This window comes from Mobula hypostoma, chromosome 9 (assembly GCF_963921235.1).
Source record: "Mobula hypostoma chromosome 9, sMobHyp1.1, whole genome shotgun sequence".
NCBI classification, from domain to species: domain Eukaryota; kingdom Metazoa; phylum Chordata; class Chondrichthyes; order Myliobatiformes; family Myliobatidae; genus Mobula; species Mobula hypostoma.
Window position 1 is genome coordinate 13,879,328 of NC_086105.1, and position 22,885 is coordinate 13,902,212.

The window sequence follows — 22,885 nt, forward strand, 5'->3', positions numbered from 1 at the left end:
CATTGGTCTACTGTCTAGAGATGGCTTAAAACTGTGGAATAGTAATCTCAAGCCAAGTCCTTCATTCCACATCCAAATTCACCCACTCCACAGTCTCTCTTCTAATACACAAACTATGAATTGCGTAAAGCAGGATCTACATATAATGAGTCACCAGGCATGAGTAATCTTCAGCCAAAATAGCTGTAGTGCCACCTTCCTTAGGGCAATTATAGATTTCCCATATGTTCTATGATTGAGTTTGCCATAAAGTGTCTGTACATTTTCGAGGACCATGATATACCACTAATTTGGTGTAGTGTTCTGCACCAAGCTTCAAGTGAACAGAGCTTGGAAGTGCAAAAATCCACGTAGCATATTTGTGAATCCACTAACTATTTACTGTTTTTACTACAGTACAGGTAGAAGCAACCCAGCACTTAGTAGCTGTAGTGAAAGCTTAGAATATTGTCATTCAGATTTAGCTTGCCATCATGCAACCTAGGATCACTGCCATCATGGTTATGGGCAACACTGCGCAAAAGAACTTTGCAGCCTATTGCGACTGTCCAGAAATCTATTCACTAAAAGTTTGCTGAAATTGTGAAAGCACCACTCTATGGATTGGCAGTGCATCGGGACCCTGCTCTCCTCCCTGAGCATAACAGCATTTGTCTTCCCACCACTGCAAACCTGTCAGCCCAGATTGTTGCTGCACATGCCAAGATTATGCAAATTGGAATTGGTTCAAGGATATCTTTTGGAGCCATCTGCAGCTCTTTCGACTGCAAGTCAATGCATTCTGCCAGCCATGCAGCAACAACGGGAGTCACATTGCACCGGAAGCTTAAGAGAGGCAAGAGCGCAAGTGAGACATACTTCAAGGGATGTGCATAAGCTTGCACCCATGTGATGTGATATGATGTGATTTATAAATTGGTTTGGAATCTTTATTTTCTGTGGCTTAACTTTGCATTGTACCAATCTGGAAAATATGATGGTCAGTAATAAATAAACCATGAGATTGTTCCTAAATGGGAAATTAGAGTTGGCTTTTTTGTAAAAACAGTTGCCTCTGTTGGCTAAGAGCATCTTAGCCAGCAAGTTTTCTTCTGACAGCTCCTCTTTCTTCTTACTTTATCTTTTCCTCATCTGTTTGATGTTAGGTGATGACATGAACTATGTCCTCATTATGACAAAGTTGTGCAATAGACCTTTATAAACCTTGACACTCATTTTGATTAATATTTCAGTTCTCATTCCAGGGACTAGAAGTGCTGTTTTAAGATGATAAAGTTGGGAGAACTAAAATTTATAAAAGTTCATGGTCACAACCAGCATTCCAGCTACTAGCAATGTGACTCTTGTCATGCTCTTGTCATACACATACTTATTAAAGTTCAAGAAACAACATTCTGGGTGGATATGGCCTCCTATTGGAAATAATTCTCTCTGCCTTCCCTTCCCTCTTCTTGCTGCTTTTTCTGTACAATACACACTGTTCTCATTCTTTCAATCACATGATGTTATGAGTAACTAGAAATGCACCCATGTGTAGAGAAATTTTGAAGTCAAGAGAAGATTTTCCAAGGACTAAGAAAATACTGTAAACTTTAACCTCTTTACGGCCAGGCAATATTAACAGTTGTACAATGTAACACACACAAAATGTCTATGGAAGGGTCTTGGCCCGAAACTTCGATTGTTTATTCATTTCCATTGATGCTGCACAACCTACTGAGTTCCTCTGTCATTTTGTATATGTTTCTCTGGATTTCCAGCATCAGCAGACTTCCTTGTGTTTCTGTGTATAATGTTACCAACATACGATAGAAATTATTTAGTAATTGACCTACAAATAATTCTTTTAAAAGGGACTAATAACAGTGAAATGGAAGGTTAAAAAAGGAGGATAACTGGAGCATTAATCTCTAAAATGGCAGCATTGGCACTGAGTTGTTGCACACTGATTAACATTCAAGCTTCAACTATTCAACATTCATCTATTAGGAATTTACTGTGATTGTGCTAACATCTTCATGTTAATGTTCAGTAAGACCCATGCTACTAACTTCTCTACATGCCAGAAGTCCCATCTTGGAACCAAAGCAGAATCAGTAGTGCCAAAATAATATGTAATATAGAGCCAAATTTTGCATCCACTGAGTTAATGAGTGGAGAAGATTTCAAAAATTATCCGTTTTTAGATTTCTTGCAGCAATCAGAAAGGGATCTGAACTTTTAACTGCAGATATTGTATAGCACCAAAGTAGGAACATTGCCCTGCATGTCAATGTGTAATAATTATAAAATTATAATTAGAACACATTGCAAATTAGTTCTGACTTATTTGGCTATCAGAAGAAAGTTTTCAAGAGCACAATGCTCTTGAGAGCTAACCTCTAACCAACATTTGTCTCATTGTCTTTTTTTTTTGGTGCCTTTCAAGGTATTTTGAATAAAATAATAAGACATTAGAAAAGATGGAATATTTTGTCACCCAGGAGTAGTCAATGGATCCGATTTTTTTTTGTGTGCTCAGCAAGGGTGAATGTCAAATGGTGGAGGTATCATCAGCATTTCCTGTGTATTGACAGATTCCCTGGAGTCATTATATGGACCACAGTGCAATCTCAGCATGTTGATGTAATTCTATGGATATTGTTTGGACAACGTTAATCCAATATGACTGCCATTGATTGAATCTATTACCATGGAAAAGCCAGAAAATCCACAAATACACATATGTGTATTTCTCTGTTATTAATTGGACATTATTGTAAATGTATTCAATTCCTACACCAGTCCTCATTGAGCAGTCAATAGTGCATAGGGAGATTAGCTTCAAGTTCCTGGGCAACAACAGCTTGGTGTATCTCTCCTAGCCCAACATATTGATGCATGAAGAAGGCATACCAGAGGATCTACTTTCTTAGTTTGAGGAGATCTGGTATGTTACCAAAAACTCTAACAAGCTCTTACAGCCTAGTGTGGTAACTCCAATGCACAGGATCACAAGAGGCTGCAGAGGGTTGTAGAGTCATCTAGTTCCATCATGAGCACAACCCTCCCCACTGTCAAGGACATCTTCAAGAGAGAGTACCTCAAGAAGGCAGCATTCATCACTAAGGACTCTCACCATTCAGCACATACTCTCCTCTTGGTAATACCATCAAGGAGAAGGTACACAAACTTGAATGCACACACTCAATGATTCAGGAATAGTATCTTCCCCTCTGCCGTCGGATTTCTGAATGACGCATGAGTACTACTTCATTATTCCTTTAATTTTACACTATTGACAATATTTATTTCTGTAATTTATAGTAATTTGTAATATTGTATTCCCATTTAAGTAGTGGGTAGTGGCTCCATATGTCACTACTACAGGGCATGACGACCCTGCCTTACACGAGTCCCTGGCTCAGCTGGCTCCGGCTGACATACCTGGCATGGGCTCCCATCCAGGGTTACGGATCCCACTGCCTTGTGGGTATCTTCGGGAGAAGAGAAGGCTAAGGAGTAAACCCTACACAAATCTGGAATGGAGCCCCTAAGGCAGTTGGATGACGTATCCCGTCACCTCCTGGCAGCTCCTGCAGCCAAGCTGATGCCAAATGTACTGCTTCGCATTCCTTTGGACCACATCCACGAAGCTGAGAGGGGGTTCTTGATGTCTGGGCAGCCCAGGATCTCCATATTCATCGCTCAGGTCTGCGCCCCGAGGGGTGCATCCATTGTCTACTTAGACAGACAGAGCCATTAATTATAGTAATTTTATTTATATTTATTTATTTTATTTTGAGCCACACTGCCCAGTAATCCCTGATTTAACCTGAAACTAATCACGGGACTATTTACAATAACCAATTAACCTACCTACCCATACGTCTATAGGCTGTGGGAGGAAACTGGAGCACCCGTAGACTCTTTACAGATGATGTCAGAATTGAACACTGAGCTCCGACACCTTTATATTTCTGCAATGTGCTGCTGCCACAAAGCAACAATTTTCATGTTATTTAGGTCAGTGATAATAATTCTGTTTGTGAACCTGTTCCTTGTAGTTGTCCGTAATTACCATATGCAGTTAAATTTTTCTCTTACTTGCAGGTAACATTAAAAGCAGATAAGCGTAATGGCAGATTTTCAACAAGCACTTCCATTTCTCTACTTTTAACCTTACCATAAGGCATGTGAGCATAATTAGGCCTTTCAGACCATCATTTGATCATGGCTGATTTATTTTCCCTCTCAGCCCTTTTTCCCCACAATCTTTAATGTCCTTACTAATCAAACCTCTGCTTTAAGTGTACCCCATGACTTGGTCTCCACAGTCATCTGTGGTAATGAGTTCCACAGATTCACCAACCTCTGGCAAAATAAATGCCTTCTGGTCTCTGTTCTAAAGGCAAATCTTTCTATTCTGAGGCTGTGCCCCTCATACTACTCCCACAATTGGAAACATCCTATCCAACTCCACTCTGTCTAGGACTTCCAATATTCAGTACATTTTAGTGAGATGCCCCCTGCATTCTTTTAAACTATTGCAATTACAGTCCCAAACCCATCAAACGCTATTCATACATTAACCTTTTCATTCTCAGGATCGTTCTCGTAAACCTCATCTGGACCCTCTCCAATGCCAGCACATCCTTACTTAGTTATGGGGTCCAAATCTGCTTACCATAGTCCAAGTATGTTCTTACCAATGCCTTTGAAATCCTTAGCATTACTTCCTTGCTGTTTTATTCTAGTTCTCTCAAAATGAATGCTAACATTGAATGCTAACAACTTCCTTACTACCAACTTAACCTGCAAGCTACCTGAATTTATTATCAGTACTGAAGGGTAATGCTATTTACCTTTCTTTTCTGCAGCGTCTTTCCAATGGTTCAATAGACCATCATGATGAAATCAATCAAGTTGTGGAACTACAGGATTTGCTGGAAAAACAGAATTTTGAGATGACACAGACAAAAGAACGGTTAGCAACATTGTCCAATCAATTTACCGAAGTGGAACAAGATCTCGAAACTGCCAGGAAAGATCTGATAAAATCAGAAGAATTGAGTACTAAATATCAGAGGGATATTAGAGAGGTATGAATTTTAATAAGCATTTCTTTTTGAAATCTTTGTGCTCATTGAGAGTTGATAATTTGGATAGCAGATAATTTGGACTAAAGTACTTTGGGTCTAAAAATTTAAGAAACTTGAAGGTTAATGTGTTAACCATAGTTAATTTTTATTGCTCAATCAGTTTTCATAATTGCTCAATGCTAAGTGTGGATCTGAGCAAGTGCAAGAGGCACACTGGTGGTAGAAATGGGAATTGTGTGAAGGCGAGTCCCAAAGTTTAGAAGATATGATGGAATGATAACCAAAATTCATTAAAAGACAGACAGATATTTACTTAAAGAAATAGTTGTCAATATATATGAAAATGTTTTTGCATATTATAATTTTTAAAATATAAGACAACATGAATCCAAGTATTTTACCATTTGTTATGAAGCGTGTTTTTGGTGTGCAAAAAAGATCTAGGATTAATGAAATTGCTTTATTAATTTTTCACAGGTCATCGCTCAGAAAGAAGATATGGAAGAAAGGATAACTACACTCGAGAAGCGGTACCTTAATGTACAGAGAGAATCAACTTCATTACATGACATCAACGACAAACTGGAAAATGAGCTGGCAAATAAGGATGCCTTCTTACGTCAGGTTCAGTATATTTATGAATAAGAGGTTGATCTAGTAATGAGATGTCAATTTCAGCATTGACTTTTAAAGCAAATATTAGAATACCACTGTTGAAGTTTCTTTATTCTGAAATGTAGCTTAACCATTTAGTCAGAGTTATACATTAAAGGTACAGGCCCTTTGGCCTGACTTGTCCATGATAACCAAGGTGTCTACCTGAGCTAGTCATATTAAACAGGGAGCAAATTCGGAAATCAGAGCTGCAAAGGGATTTGGGAGATCTAGTGCAGGATTCCCAAAAGGTTAACTTTAGGTTGAGTCGTTAGTAAGAAAGAAAAATGTAATGTTAGCACTCATTTTGAGAGGAATATAACAACAAGGATGTAATGCTGAGGATTTACAAGGCATTCATCAGACCACATTTGAAGTTTTGTGAATGGTTTTGGGATCTATATACAATAAAGGATGTACTGGCATCGGAGAAGGTCCAAAGGTGGTTTTAAAGAAAGATCCTGGGAATGAAACTGATTAGCATTTGATGGCTGTAAGCTTGTACTCACTGGTGTTTAGATAAATGAAGGGAGATCTCATTGAAACATACCGAATATTGAAAAACCAAGAAACATGGAGAGGATGTTTTCAATAGTGGGAGAGTCTAGGACCAGAGGACACACCTTCAGAATACAAGGACATCACTGTAGAACAGAAATTAGGAAAAATTCTTCAGCTAGAGACCATAAGTCCATAAGACATAGGAGCAGAAGTAGGCCATTTGGACCACTGAGTCTGCCCCACCATTCCATCATGGCCAGTTCATTATCTCTCTCAACCCCATTCTCTTCCCTTCACCTTTGACATCCTGACTAATCAAGAAGCTGTCAAACTCTGCTTTAAATATACTCAATGACTTGGCCCCCACAGTTGGCTGTGAGAATGAATTTCACTACCCTCTAGCTAAAGAAATTACTCCTCATCTCTGATCCAAATCGATGTCCTCTATTCTGAGGCTGTCACCTCTGGTTCTAGACTCACCCACTATAGGAAGCATCCTCTCCACATCCACTCTTTATAAGCCTTTCAATATTCAATAGATTTCAATTAGGTCGACACTTGTTCTTCCTAACTCTAGAGAGTTCAGGCCTAGCACCATCAATCTGTCCTCATACATTAACTCTTTCATTCCCAGGATCATTCTCATGGACCTCTTCTGGATAGTTTCCAATGCCAGCACATCTTTCCTCAGATAAGAGGCCCAAAACAGTTCACAATACTCCAAATAAGGTTTGACTAATGCAATATAAAGCCTAAGCATTATATCCTTGCACTTATATTCTAGTCCTCTTGAAATGATTGGTAATGTTGCATTTGCCTTTCTTTTCACTGACTCAACCTGCACGTTAAACTTTAGGGAATCCTGCACAACAATGTGAAAAGAAGTGATCTCAACACCAACCCTTCTGGAAGATCACTGGTCACTGGTAGCCCCCTTTATTCCCATTTCCCACTCTGTACCTCCTGCCAGTCAGCCAATCTTCTACCATACTAGTATCTTTCCTGTAATACTACAGGCTCTTATCTTGTTAAGCAGCCTCATGGGCAGCACCTTGTCAAAGGCCTTCTGAAAATCCATTAAACAACATACATTGACTCTCTTTTGTCTATTCTGCCTAATATTTCCTCAAAGATTTCCAACAGATTTGTCAGGCAAGATTTCCCCTTGAGGAAAATATGCTGACTTTGGCTTATTTTATCATGTGCCTCCAAGTACCCCGAAACCTCATCCTTAATAATAGACTTCAACACCTTGCCACCTATGGAAGTAAAGCTAACTAGCCTATAGTTTCCTTCCTTTGGCCTCCTTCACTTCTTAATGTGAAATAATATTTGCATTTTCCAGTCGTCTGGAAGCATTCCAGAATCTAGTGACTCTCGAAAGATCGTTGCTAATGCCTCCATAATCTCTTCAGCTACCTCTTTGAAATTCATGAAATATAGTCCATCTGGTCCAGGTGACTTATCTACCTTTAGACCTCTAAGCTTCTCCTTAGTAATAGTAACTCCACTCTCTTCTGCCCCCGACACTCTCGAATTTCTAGCAGACAGCTAGTGTCTTCCACAGAGAAAATTGATGCAAAACACTTATTAAGTTCATCTGCCATTTTTAGTCCCCCATTACTGCCTCTCCAGTGTCATTTTCCAGCTGTCTGATATCTATCTCACCTCTCTTTTCTCTTTATATATCTGAAAAAACAATAGATATCCTCTTTTATATAACTGACAAACTTACCTTCGTATTTCATCTTTTCTCTTCTTATGACTTTATTAGTTGCCTTGTATTTTTTTAATCTTCCCAATTCTTAAAGTTCCTACTAAATTTTGTGATATAATACACTCTCTCTTTTCCTTTTATGCTGTCTTTGACTTCCCTTGTCAGCCACGATTACCTCATCCTCTCTGTAGAATACTTCTTTATCTTTGGGATGTATCTATCCTGCACCTTTCAAAGCACCCCCCAGAAACTCCAGCCATTACAGCTTTGCTGTCATCCCTGCTAGTGTCCTCTTCCAATCAACTTTAGCCAGCTCCTCACTCATGCCTCTGTATTTCCCTTTACACCATGTATTACTAATACATCTGAATTTATCTTCACCCTCTCAAATTGCAGGGTGAATTCTATCATTTATGATCACTGCATCCATTATCTTAAGCACCCTAATCAAATCTGGTTCATTACACAACACTCAATACAGAATTGTCTCTCCCCTAGTGAACCCAACCGCAGGATGGTCTAAAAAGCTGTCTCAGAGCCATTCTACAAATTCTCCCTTTTGGGATCCAGCAACAACCTGATTTTCCCAATCTACCCGCATATTGAGATTCCCCATGACTATCATAACATTGCCCTTTTTACATTCCTTTTCTATCATCCATTGTGATTAAGACCATAGACCTTAAGACAAAGAAGCAGAATTAGGCCATTCAGCCTGTCGAGTCAGCTCTGATCCCTGAACCCATTCAACCCCATATACCTGTACTCTCACCATATCCTTTGATGCCCCAAACAATCAGGAATCTATCAACTTTCTTCCCACAGACTTAGCCTCCACTGCTGTCTGTGGCAGAGCATTCCACAGATTCACCACTCTGGCTAACAAAATTCCCCCTTACTTCTGTTCTAAAAGGTCACCCTTCAATTCTGAGGCTGAGCCCTCTAGTTCTGGATACCCCCACCAGAGGAAACATCCTCTTCACATCCACCTTATCTAGATGTTTCAACATCGGTAGGTTTCAATGAGATCACCATGCATTCTTTCAAATTCCAGTGAGTACAGGCCCAAAGCTGCCAAACACTCCTCATATGTTAAACTCTTCATTCTTGGAATCATCCTTGTGAACCTTCTCTGGATTCTTTCCAATGACAATATATCGATTCTGAGATGTGGCCCAAAAGTGTTGACAATAGTTCAAGTTCAGCCTGGCGAGTGTCTTACAAAGCTTCAGTATTATCGCTTTGTCTTTATATTCTATTCTCCTTCAAATAAATGCCAACATTGCATTTGCCTTCTTTACTACAGACTCAACCTGTGAATTAAACTTCTGGGAGTCTTGCACAAGGACTCCTAAGTCCCTTTGCACCTCTGATGTTTGAATTTTCTCCCCATTTAGATAGTAGTCTGCACCATTTTTCCTTTTACCAAAATGCATGCAATTCCCAACACTGTATTCCTTCTGCCACTTTTTTGCTCATTCTTCCAATTTGTCTAAGTCCTGCTGCAATTGCATTGCTTCCTCAGCACTGCTTACCCTTCCACCTATCTTTGTATCATCTGCAAACTTTGCCACAAAGCCATCAATTGTGATATCTAAATCATTGATAAACAATGTGAAAAGCGGTGGTCCCAATACTGACCCCTGAGGAACACCACTAGTCATTGGCAGCCATCCAGAAAAGGCCCCCTTTGTTCTCATTCACTGCTTCCTGCATTTCAGCCATTCCTTTACCATGCCACTATCTTTACTGTAACACCATAGGATTTTATCTTGTTAAGCAGCCTCATATGAGGCACCTTAACAAATGCCTTCGGAAAATCTAAATAAATGACATTCACACCCTTTCCTTTGTCCACCCTGCTTGTTACTTCCTCAAGGAATGCTAACAGGTTTGTCAGGCAAGACTTCCCTTTACAGAAACAATGTTGACTTTGACCTATCTTATCATTAGTCTCCAAGTACCCGGAAACTTTGTCCTTAATAATGGACTCCAACACTCTCCCAACCACTGAGGTTAGGCTAACTGACCTATAATTTTCTCTCTTTTGTCTTCTTTCCTTCTTAAACCGTGGAGTGACATTTGCAATTTTCCAGTTCTCCAGGACCATGCCAGAATCAAGTGGTTCTTGAAAGATCATGACCAATGCATCCATTATCTCTTCAGCACCCTCTTTTGTGACTCTGGAATGTTGTCCATCTGGACCATGTGTCCTTAAGACTTTTGAGTTTGCCTAGCACTTTTTCCTTTGTAATAGCAATGACACTCACTCCTGCTCCCTGACACTCATGGATCTCTAGCATACAGCTAGTGTCTTGCACAGTGAAGACTGATGCAAAGTACCCATTAAGTTCATCTGCCATATCTTTGTTCCCCATTACTACTTCACCAGCATAATTTTCCAGTGTTTCAATATCAACGCTCAACTCCCTTTTATTCTTTATATAACTGAAAAAACTTTTAGTATCCTGCTTTATATTATTGGCTAGTTTTCATTCACATTTCAGCTTTTCCCCTCTTATCGCTTTTTTAGTTGCCTTTTGTTGGATTTTAAAAGCTTCCCAATCATTCAACATCCCACCCAGTAGTGCTACCTTATATGCCCTTTCCTTGGCTTTTATGCGGTCCTTAATTTCCCTTGTCAGCCACGGATGCCTAGCCCTGCCATCTGAGAACTACCTCTTCTGTGGGACTTATCTATCCTGCACCTTGTGAACTATTCATAGAAACTTCAGCTACCTCTGTTCTGCCGTCATCCCCATTAGTATCCCCCTCCAATCCACCTGGGCAAGTTCCTCTCTCATGCCTCTGTAATTTCCTTTATTTCACTGTGATACTGATACATCTGACTTATGCTTCTACCTCTCAAATTTGTACCCCACATCCTGACTACTTTTCAGAGGACTGTATGTTACTCCTATCAGGGTCTTTTTCTCCTTGCTTTTTCTTAACTCTACCCACAAGGATCCTACATCTTCCAATCCTATGTTATCTCTTTCTAAGAATTTGATTTTATTTTTTACCAATGGAGCCACCCCATCCCCTCTTCCTACCTGCCTGTCCTTTATATAAAATTTGTATCCTTGGATGTTGAGCTCCCATCTGTGATTTCTTTCAGCCATGAACCAGTGATGTTTACAACATCATACCTGCCAATCTCTAACTGCCCTACAAGATCAACTAGTTTATTCCATATACTACATGCATTCAAATATAACACCTTCAGTCCTGTAATCATCACCCTTTTTGATTTTGCCCTCATGTTACACTCCAATTTTGCCCTATCATTCGTCTGTCCTTACTCACAGCCTCACTACACACTACATCTACCTGTATACCAAATGCCCCATCCTAAACCCTATTACTTTGGTTCCCATTCCCCAGCCAAATTATTTTAAACCCTCACCAACATTTCTAGCAAATCTGTCTACAAGGATATTGGTCTGCCTTGGGTTTAGGTGTAACCCATCCTTTTTTGTACAAATCATATCTTCTCCAGAAGAGGCACCAAAGATCCAGAAATCTGAAACCCTACCAGTTCCTCAGCCACACATAGAGAGGGGGTGGTGAATTTATGGAATTCATTGCCACAGATAGCTGTGGAGACAAAGTCATTGGGTATATGTGAAGAAGAGGTTAATAGGCTGTTGATTATTAGGAGTGTCAAAAGTTATGGGGAGAAAGCAGGAAAATGGGGTTGAGAGGGAAAATAAATCAGCCGTGATCAAATGGCGGAGCAGATTTGAAAAGTCTGTTGGCCATACTTTGCTCCTATGTCTTATGTCTTACAGTAAGGAGAGAAGGCAGGAGAATGGAGTTAAAAGGGAAGATAAATCAGCCATGATTGAATGGTGGAGCAGACTCAATGAGGAGAATAGCCTGTGCTCTGATGTCTTATATAATGTTTATGCAATTACCATTTTGATAACAATGTTTTTCTATCACTTCATTAAAACAAAGATGGTAACTTTGCTAGATTCCAGCTCAGCAATTAATAGCGGACTCCTAGTTATGTACTTGAATTGTACATGTTACCAATTCAGAGCAATTGATTAGGCTGCTGTATGCAAGTAAAAAACGTACAGAATAGGATGAAAAAAATGAATTTTATCTCTTATGTTGAACTGGCAACAAAGAACAGAACAGACAGTGATCTCCAAAACTGTTTCAAGATTCAGTAGTTAGGATCAATAAAAATTAACCAAGATTCATTCAGAGTCAAGCAGTTAGTTAGTGGTTGAAGTAGGCAGAGGAACTCTTCCCTCTATTTAAGTACCCAAGACTTGCCTGATGCATATTTTTAGGTATACTTGTAAATGGTTGCACAGTATCCTTATCTGAAATACTACAACTAATTAGAAATATACTCATGAATCCTGTTTTGTACAAGGATTTATCTAGAGCACTATAGCATTTTGAGTGAATGTTGTAAATCCACACATAATACAGAATCACCAGAATTCTGCAAGGGGTAAAAACAATTATAATGAAAGGAAGGTTGACATATTGGCACTGGCACAGCAAAGGTCAAAGGTATTACCTTGAATAAATCACATAAATGCTGGCAGTTCCATTTATTGCCATATCAGTGTAGAAGTTCAGTATCCTATGTGAAAGTCTCGAGCTTCTACACAGCTGATTGTTGATTCGTCCCCAAATGCATTTCACTATGACCCTCTTCACAGAGTCCAGGGAGGGAGTTATGTACTTATACAGATTTTCAGATCTTACTTTGGGAAGGCCTGCCATTTCTGCTCCAGATTTAATCAATTGCAAGTGTATTCAAATGAATGGAGAAAACAATTGTGATGCAATGAAGGTATACTATATATTTGTTTCTTACTTAATTTAATGAGTAGAAGTGAATTTAATTGTTTTGTTATAACTTTTTTCATTTCTTAATTCTTTTTCATGACCACATCATCACTTTGAAATTATCGTGGGAATAAGACAAAGAGGAACAGCTTATTTTCATAGATGCATTTAAATTCATCTGACTGAATGTTGGTGATACTGAATTGGCAGATTTTCTGTACTATTTTTCTACACCATGATACACCTAATTCAATTATTTTTAGATGTTTTATGATAACATAGTAAATTTTCCAGTGAATTTAAAGGAAATCTGGGAAGTAAATCTCCAATAAGTTTAAAGGATTCAAAGGAAACAGGCTACAGTAAGTTTAAAAGAATCCTGGGAAACAGGGACCCTGGTGATTTTAAAGGATTGATGGGAAACATGACTCTGGTAAATTTAAAGGAAGCCAAGGATGCTGGGCCCTGAGATATTTAAAAGGAATGTCGTAAATAGACCTCATTAAATTTAAAGAGATGGTGAGAGCAGAACCTTGGTGTGCATAAAGGGATTGTGGAAAACATGGCTATGATGTGTTAAAGGGAGCATGGAAAACAGGGCCTCAATATTTTTAAAAGGACTATGGAAACTGGTGTTCTGTGTGTTTAAAAAATAGTGCTGGTATGGGGTCCCAGTGAATTTAAAGGGATTGTGGGAATTTCACTAGAGCTCCGATGTGTTTGAATAGGAATAGGAAATTAGATCCTGATATGTTTCAGAAAGCATCATAATGGAGCCCAACTTGTTTAAAGGGAGCATGGGCAACAAGACCCAGGTGTAATTAATGCAAGAAACAGGACCATGATGAATGTAAAGGGAGCAGAGGAAACAGAACCTGCAGGTAAACTCAATGCCAATCTATGGGGTGGTATATTTCAAAGGTTTATTGTACTTTTTTCAAATTTAGACTGTTTTCCACAGGTTATAGTTTAGCTAAATAATAATGAAACATTTTCATGGAAGAGATTATACTTATTTCAAGTCATAGGCAAAGAAGGGTGAAGAACTGCTCTAATGAAGAACTGAGTCAGTTATAAGAACATGGATATTCACAGGTAGATGAGGTGAGCATAAGAATGTTAGAACCACAAGTAGTGCTGAGTGATTCAACTCCTTGAGCTTTCTTTGGAATTTAGCACAATGGTTTGTGATCATCTACCCCAGGAATATTTTTTTCAATCTATGGCAATGGCCAAAAGCACTGCACCCTGTCTTTTAACGTACTTAGTGACATCCATTTACAGTTTGGTCTTGAGAATCCTAAAGACTCATAATCCTACAAATGATGTATTTATTAAAAAAATCCTTCCCATTTCTAAACAGATGAACCTTTTAGCAATTGATTCAAGACTCAGACTCTCAACACCTTAAATTTCTTCCGTATAGCCTCCCATTAGAGGTGAAACATTTTCAAACACTTGACCCTGTGAGAAAAGTCTCAAGCAAACCTGAACCAAGTGAATTTCTATCCTCTCTACTGAACTTCTTCAGCAAATGGTGCTCTCCTAAAATTTGAGAGGAATAAGAATCTCAAATGCCAGTGCATTCTACTGTGGGCCATTCATTGTATTTATGCCAGTGCATTTGGAGGATTGGAAATTTGTCTTTGTAATCTACGTTTATGGTAAATCCAATTTATAGTATAATATAATGTAATAGACATACTGGCCTTGATTTTTCTCTATTTTGTTGGAACTCTGAAGGTGAAGCTTGGCAATTTTGGTACTTCTGTGTGAAGATAGAAGTTCTGAACTTACTAACCCAGCTCCACTGTAATCTGCAACAGAGCTCCGTGAAAAGACTCTATGTGGAATCAAGTGGTAAAGTAGGAGCTTCCTGGAATTCCACAACATTTACCCTGGAGATATACAAGCCCATTTGTTTCAATGTGCTTGTACTGTATATCAATAAGAATGAGGCGATTTGCATTTTTCAATTATTTGCATTTGCTTTAATCTTTTCAGTTATTTAAAAACATATAAAAAAGTTTCAGTTAAATCTTTCACCTTTAAAATTTTCAGTTGTTTATTTCATTTTGAATAGTTTTTAAAAATGCTATGGACATTAAAGGCTTTCAGATGCATTAAAGAAACAGGTGGGAACCTGAGACTACAGAAGCAAGAGGCTGAATATGCTCTTAAGTACTCCAGATAGTTAGTCTACACAGATATTTAGCATTTGATCAGGTATGCTGTCTGAACTAGATGCCTTTCATGGAGTTACACGCCTAGAAATTAGGCTCAGAGACTGAAATTACAGGGTCATCTGGATATATGTGGGTTTCATGTGGGTGTGTCATTCTTTTTCCTTATCAAAATGTGCATAAATGGCATTGATCTCATGCATGAGTGATTGTCATTGCCACTTTTGCTACCTGATCTTACCTTGTAGGAAGTTATTTTGTGTAAGTCCTGCCACAGCAGTTGAGTGTCAATCACTGATTCCAGTTTAACCTGAAATTGCCTTTCTGCTCACAGGGATTTTCCAAAGGTAGTATGTGGATTTCTTTAATAACTCTAGTCTCCAGCCTGAAGCATACTGGTTGGTGGGGTGAGATAGAGGTCCTTAAGACATGCTTGCCTGAGGCCTTGCCCTGCAGTTATGTTTTCTGAGATGATGAATGCCTCTTGGTGTTTCCAACAGATTTGATCGTTTTGAAATAAAATGGATTATTTTTGTTCATTTTCTATTTTCCTGTAAAAGTTTTGTTTTTCTTGTGAACACTCCTTATATGATGCAGCTGACAGTCGGTTTTTCTTTGCACCTATGCATACATGGTAATAAACTTGACTTTGGGGGGAAAAGGGATTGGCAAAGCTGGTGACAGGCTTTTTCCGTCCATCAAAGTTCCAGAAGAGCTTAAGTGGCATTTGTTTTGAATAATCCATGCCATTCAATAATGCTGTTTAAGCTCCTACTGCTACTGATCTTATTCAGCTTTAAAATAACCTCAGCCAGGAAGTTCACCCATGTGATTCTGGAACAGGTAAATTCAGGATTATAGGGAGCATGAGTGGTATATATGGGCAGGAGGCCCAATTCACCCAAAATCCAGACTTTTGGCAGTAATTTTATTAATTTTCACTTATCCTAAACTAGAATTGTTATTTTCAATGCACTGGGAGTTAATTTGTAGAATGCATTAATAAGTATGTCACACTAATATTAAAGATAAACGTGATAACTTTTCAACATTTATGGTAATGGATACCACTTTAAAATCTATAATAAATTACAGAATAAAATATTTTAAATGTGGTAATACATATATTCTATTGAATAAATTTATTATTTTTAATTTTAATTGTACATTATTTATGAATGTTAAATGTTGCAATTAAAAGTTATAGAGAGAGAAACTTTTGTACTGATGCTCATTCAAGTAAATCTTTACATCTCTGTTACATGGGAATTTAGCTGGAAGAGAAAAATAGACAGTTACAGGAACGTCTGGAACTTGCTGAACAAAAGCTACAGCAAACGATGAAGCGAGCAGAAACCCTACCAGAAGTAGAAGCTGAACTTGCCCAACGAATTGCAGCCCTAACAAAGGTTAGTATATGTATTTATAATATTACAAAATCCATCTTGTTAAGGACACTTAAACCCCAACCCCTACTGATATTATAATTCTTCAAAAATACCTGTAACATACTTGTTAAATTATCCCTGTGTAGCGGTGTGCTACATACAGCGCTAGAATAACCACACGTAGTCGGTGAGTTAGAGTTGCGATGAAAGAGGTTTATTCAAACTTCGCGGCCTGCTTTTAAACCTTCCCGTTCCCGCCCTCCCTGGGGCGAGACTGCTGTGGGGAATGCATATTCCCAGACCCTTTCTGCGCACGGGATTTTCCCCCGCTGGTGAAGATGGCCTGGCGCCCTTTTTGGGGCCGGCCATCTGCCTGTGCACGCTGTTGTGAGCCAGTTCGTGGGTGCCGGAAAGCGGGTCGCCACACCTGAAGCTTTTACTTAAGCTATTAAATATAAATTTGTATTGACTGAAATAAGAAAACAGTCATATATAAAAGCTGGACATTTACTGAAGCCTAGATACTTTTATGAACATCTGAAGGTACCTTATTGGAAAGCTCTCTTTACAACTGTGGTCTAACCTGGTCTAAAGAACTGAATCTGAGAGCTTTCTGTCCTTAACCTTCAGACAGCATTAATTCCAGTGTAGCCATCAAGGAGACCAGGTAAAGATTCCCTTGGCCCAGTCATTTGCAACTGCTTTATCAAAACTGTCCCTCTATCATAAGGTCGGAGGGGATGTTTACTGATGATTGCATAAGGTTCAATTCCATTTGCAGCTACTCTGAATATGCCTACATATATCATTACTCAGATAATACCTATCCACTCTCTTATTCATCTCCATGAAATATTCTGTTTGATAGAACCTACTTTGTCAATGCTTTTTGTCTCTCTGCTATAAATTCAGGCTTAAAATTATCATCAAACCTGTCTTCCATGTCTTCATTAATTTACATTATCAGAGTTAACTATTTTAAGGGGTCAAGTTGCACCTCTGATACTTTTCTTTTTCCCAATATAAATGTAAAGATATCGCGTGTTGATCATATCTTTTGCAGTTTTATTTTCATGCTTTTTAATTTTTGGAGTATCTTTCCCATATAAAGCAGGAGCTTTATATTTTTATGTGTTTTCCTGTTTATCTTCCCCTATCTTTTGCTATCTATGGTTTCTATTTTTTACGGCCAGAATGTTTGCATCTTATGTCTATAAATGGGTTCTGTTTCTAAGTTCTTGTGTACTTTTACCCATTAGCAAATTTGCCTATATCTCACATAAATTCTCTGTCTCATTACATAGAAGTGAGGAGAATAAAAGAATTGTTTATTTCTATGTATACACAGTATAATGAGTAAAAATAAATTACAATATTACAATTCAAATGGACAGAAGAATCCATTGATCTCCTCTCACTTTACCACTGAATCTTTACAGAAGGGCTTACTTTATAGGTTTTTCCAGGTTCTAACGTCCTCACATTCAAACCACAACTTATGGACATAAAGCATCAATTACTTTGAGATGTGATCAGTGTTGTTACGAAGAGAACCATATGGGCAGAGAGAAGTAATTAAACTGAAGTTCTAACTACTTATTCAAGCTCTATTTTACATTGTACAAAGGTAAACTAGGGAGATATTGTGCTCAAAAATTATGCAACAACTAAAAGATGAAAGACGAAATGGCCATTAATCTTACAGAAGCTCAATGTGTTCAACCCAGATAAGTGTGATGTGGTTCATTTTGGTCGGTCAAATATGACGGCAGAATACAATATAAATGGTAAGACTCTTGGCAGTGTGGAGGATCAGAGGGATCTTGGGGTCCAAGTACATAGGACACACAAAGCAGCTGCGCAGGTTGACTCTGTGGTTAAGAAGGCGTACGGTGTATTGGCCTTCATCAATTGTGGAATTGAACTTAGGAGCCGAGAGGTAATGTTGCAGCTATATAGGACCATGGTCAGAACCCACTTGGAGTACTGTGCTCAGTTCTGGTCGCCTCACTACAGGAAGGATGTGGAAGCCATAGAAAGGGTGCAGAGGAGATTTACAAGGATGTTGCTTGGATTGGGGAGCATGCCTTATGAGAATAGCTTTAGTGAACTCGGCCTTTTCTCCTTGGAGCAACGCAGGATGAGAGATGACCTGATAGAGCTGTATAAGATGATGAGAGGCATTGATCATGTGGATAGTCAGAGGCTTTTTCTCAGGGCTGAAATGGCTGCCACAAGAGGGCACAGGTTTAAGGTGCTGAGGAGTAGGTACAGAGGAGATGTCAGGGGTAAGTTTTTTACTCAGAGAGTGGTGAGTGTGTGGAATGGGCTGCCAGCAACGGTGGTGGAGGCTGATACAACAGGGTCTTTTAAGAGACTTTTAGATAGGTACATGGAGCTTAGTAAAATAGAGGGCTATAGGTAAGCCTAGTAATTTCTAAGGTAGGGACATGTTCAGCACAACTCTGTGGGCCAAAGAGCCTGTATTGTGCTGTAGGTTTTCTATGTTTCTAGGTTTCTATGTGTGTATTTGGTTGCTGTGTTTACCTACCAAAGTTTAAGTTATCAATTGATAAGTGCATTTGGTCACAATGATAATAAAAAAAAGCAATATATAAATGCTAGTTCTATTGTATGAAATAAAAAAATGAAGTTCATGAAGACCACAGACCATGAGACATAGGAGCAAATTAGGCCATTCAGCCCATCATTTGATCATGTTCAATCCTGTTTCCCATAACATTTGATGCCTTTACTAATTAAACCACCACTTTAAATATACCCAATCACTTGGCCTCCATAGCCGTATGTGGAATGAATTCCACAGGTTCATCTCCCTCTGGCTAAAGAATTCCTCCACACCTCGGTTTTAAAAGGAAGTCCTTCCATTTTGAGGCTGTTCCCTCTAGTCCTGGACCTCCCCTCCCCCACTACAGAAAATAACCCCCCCACATCCACTCTATCTAGGCCTTTCAAAATTCAATGTTTCAATCCACCCCACCCCTTATTCTACTAAACTCTTGTGAGTACAGACCCAGAGCAAGCTACGCATATCACTGTATATTTCAGTGGACTGTACATGTGACAAATAAAGCTGATCTTGTTTCTTCTTTGTTGTAAAATCAAGAAAAATGAGCATGAGAAATCACCTAAGCTTAACTTGTAAAAATAGATCAGCGGCACCATTCAGATGAATAAAGCTGCACTATGATGAGTTCAGGGACAGAGTGAGATGTCAGATACGTACACTGTTGACCATTGGGTGACTCCATGCTGAAGTGCAGCTTTCTGCTGTACATGTTTCAAACTCCTAAAAGTGCACATATAAGGCAACCTCTCATGGTCGCAGCACACATCCCGCATAGTCAAGAAAGCTCACCAATGCCTCTACCTTTTGAGGAAGCTGAAGTGAGCTGGTCTGTGCACAATAATACTCACAACCTTCTACAGATGTGCATTGGAGAGCATCCTAACATGCTGCATCACAGTGTGGTACAGAAACTGCACTGTGGTGGACAGGAGTGCTCTACAACAGGTAGTTATAACTGTCCAACGTATCAATGGCATCATTATACCCACTATCAAAGACATATTTACAGAAAGGTGCCAGGAAAAGGGCAATAATATCATGAAGGATCCCACCCACCCTGCTTATTAATTGTTTGTCTCACTCCCATCAGGGAAGAGGCTATGCAGCATCCACACCAACACAACTAAAAAACAGTTTCTTTTCCCAAGCTGCCAGGCTGATTAACTCACCCTACCAACTCCCCACCACAACTACACATCACCTAGCATCTCTATATACAGTACATACGATTAGTCTCTGTATAGAACAGTTACTGATATATTGTGTTTTATAAGATTGCTCTAACATTTATATTTATAGTGTTTTTTAAATTTTTCGTTCTCCCTTACACACTGAAGAACTACAATAAACAATCTTGTGCAGTTTTGTGCTTAAAGAGCAATGTTAAAAAGCAGGATTGTGGTAGAATCATGCAAGTCCAAATATTGCTGATGTTCAGGTGTTATATAGGCTTTAGAGTCCAAAATGCTTTTCATCTGCCTATTTAATTCTGAACAATCGTGAGCTCAGGAAGTATAGGCTTGAGCTTGGCCTAACTTTTCTTGGTTGAGAAGTACTCATAACAGGTATTTCAGTTGAATAAAAGAAGAGTTCTTGTCAGCTCTTTCAATTGAATTGTAGGCTGAAGAGAGACATGGTAGCATAGAAGAACGTTTGAGACACTTAGAGACTCAGCTTGAAGAAAAGAATCAGGAACTGCAAAGGGTAAGTCATATTGAGAATCTGCTACTAATACTTAAATCTATTTCCTGCTGTGTTAGTTCTTTCCATTTTTGCATGTCTTATCACTTATTAATGCAGATATTCATCTAAATGCTGGTTGTGCCATGAAGCTTGAAAAATGTTACCTCTTCAATTGCACTTGAGGTTAACTATTCCAAAACTTTACATGCTATAACAGTGTGACTCCATTAAACCTATTTGAAAACAAAGGAAATGTAAAAATATAAGAGCGATTTTTAACTCCACTAAGGAGCTGGGTTTAGAGGTAGGCAGGAATTCAAATGCACAAGTAATTGTTGGCATGTCAGAATCCTGACCCCAACCCCAACCTGTCAACAATTGTATTTAACCACCATGAGATGTAGGAGCTGAGTTAGGCCTTTAGGCCCGTCATGTATGCTCCACCATTCAAGCAATTTATTTTTCCCTCTCATCCCCATTTTCCTGCTTGCTTCCTGATATTTTTGACACCCTTACTAATCAAGAACCTATCAACCCCCACCTTAAATAAACTCAATTACTTGGCCTTCATAGCTGTCTGTGGCATTGAATTCCACTGATTCACCACCATCTGGCTAAAGAAATTGCTACTCATCGCTGTTCTAAAGGGAGATACTTTTATTTAAGTCTTGTCCTCTGGTCCTAGACCCTACAGCTTCTGGAAATATTCTCTCCACATCCACTTTATCTAAGCCTTTCAGTATTCGGTAGATTTCAATGAAATTCCACCTCATCCTTCTAAACTCCAGCAAGTAGCCATCAAATAGTCCTTATATATTAACCTTTTCATCCCCCGGGTCATTCTCATAAACCTACACATGAGCTTCTTCAATGCCAGCACATTCTTCCATAAATATATAGCAAAAAACTGCATTGCATCCTTGCTTTTATATTCTAGTCCTCTCCAAATAAATGCTAGCCTTGCTTTTGCCTTCCTTACTACCAATTCAACTTGCAAGTTAATCTTTCGGGAATCCTGCAGTAGGACTCTCATATCCTTTGGCACTAATGATTTTTTTAATGTTCTATTCCTGTTTAGAAAATATTCAATGCCTGTATTTATTTTACCAAAGTGCATGACTATACATTTACTGTGTTATATTCCATCTGAGACTTCTTTACCCATTCTCCCAACCAGTTTAAGTCCTTCTGCAGATTTCCTGCATTCTCAACACCACCTACCCCTCCACCTACCTTTCTCTCATCCACAAACTTGGGCACAAAGCCATCAATTCTGTCCTCCAGACCATTAGCACGTAACATGAAAATTAGTGGAGCCAATACTGACTCCTGCGGAACACCACTAGTCACTGGCAGCTACTTATACCTATTCTTTGCCTTCTACCAGTTAGCCTCAAGTGCAGAGCCTTATCAAAGGCCTTTTGAAAATCTAAGTTAAACAGCATCCACTAACTCGCTGGTGTAAAATCTTACCAAGACTGATGTTAGGCAAACCAACCCATTATTCCTTGCCTTTTGCCTCCTTCCCTTCATGAAGAGTGGAGTTGCATTTGTAATGTTTCAGTCCATGCTTGCAGAACCTTCTGAGAGAAAATGACCTCTAAATTCCCCTTAAACATTTCACCTTTCTCCTAAACATATGACTTCTTGCTTTAGTTTCACCCAACCTTAGGGGGAAAAGCCATAAGACCATACAGCATGGGAGTAGAACTATCCCTGCATGTATTTACCATAACTATACCACTCATAATTTTGTATACCTCTATAAGATCTCCCATCATTTTCCTACACCCCAGTGGATAAAGTCCTGACCTATTCAACTATCCCTATACCCCAGATCCTCAAACCCCAGCATCATCCTTATTTAACATTTCTCTGCACTGTTATAGTCATAGTCATACTTTATTGATCCTGGGGGAAATTGGTTTTCGTTACAGTTGCACCATAAATAATAAATAATAATAGAGCCATAAATAGTTAAATAGTAATATGTAAATTATGCCAGTAAATTATGAAATAAGTCCAGGACCAGCCCATTGGCTCAGGGTGTCTGACCCTCCAAGGGAGGAGTTTTAAAGTTTGCTGGCCGCAGGCAGGAATGACTTCCTATGACGCTCTGTGCTGCATCTCGGTGGATGCATTGATATATTTCCTGTAGGTAAATGACCAGAAGTGCATAAAATACTCCAAATTCAGCCTCACCAAAGTATCATACAACTTCAACATAACATCCCAGTCTCATGTACTCAGTGCTCTGATTTATGAAGGCCAAT

The 22,885-nt window shown here is 38.9% G+C and overlaps 1 protein-coding gene across 8 annotated transcripts in view; it reads left to right on the top strand.

The window, feature by feature from the left end:
• Positions 1-22,885, top strand: part of ppfia2 (PTPRF interacting protein alpha 2) — a 352,206-nt gene that overhangs the window by 236,472 nt on the left and 92,849 nt on the right. For all 8 annotated transcript variants that reach the window (XM_063057742.1, XM_063057744.1, XM_063057746.1 and 5 more), the window contains 4 exons: positions 4,860-5,081; positions 5,559-5,705; positions 16,226-16,360; positions 20,550-20,633. In XM_063057742.1, coding sequence (XP_062913812.1) covers positions 4,860-5,081; positions 5,559-5,705; positions 16,226-16,360; positions 20,550-20,633 — 588 coding nt within the window. The remainder of the gene's footprint in view (positions 1-4,859; positions 5,082-5,558; positions 5,706-16,225; positions 16,361-20,549; positions 20,634-22,885) is intronic.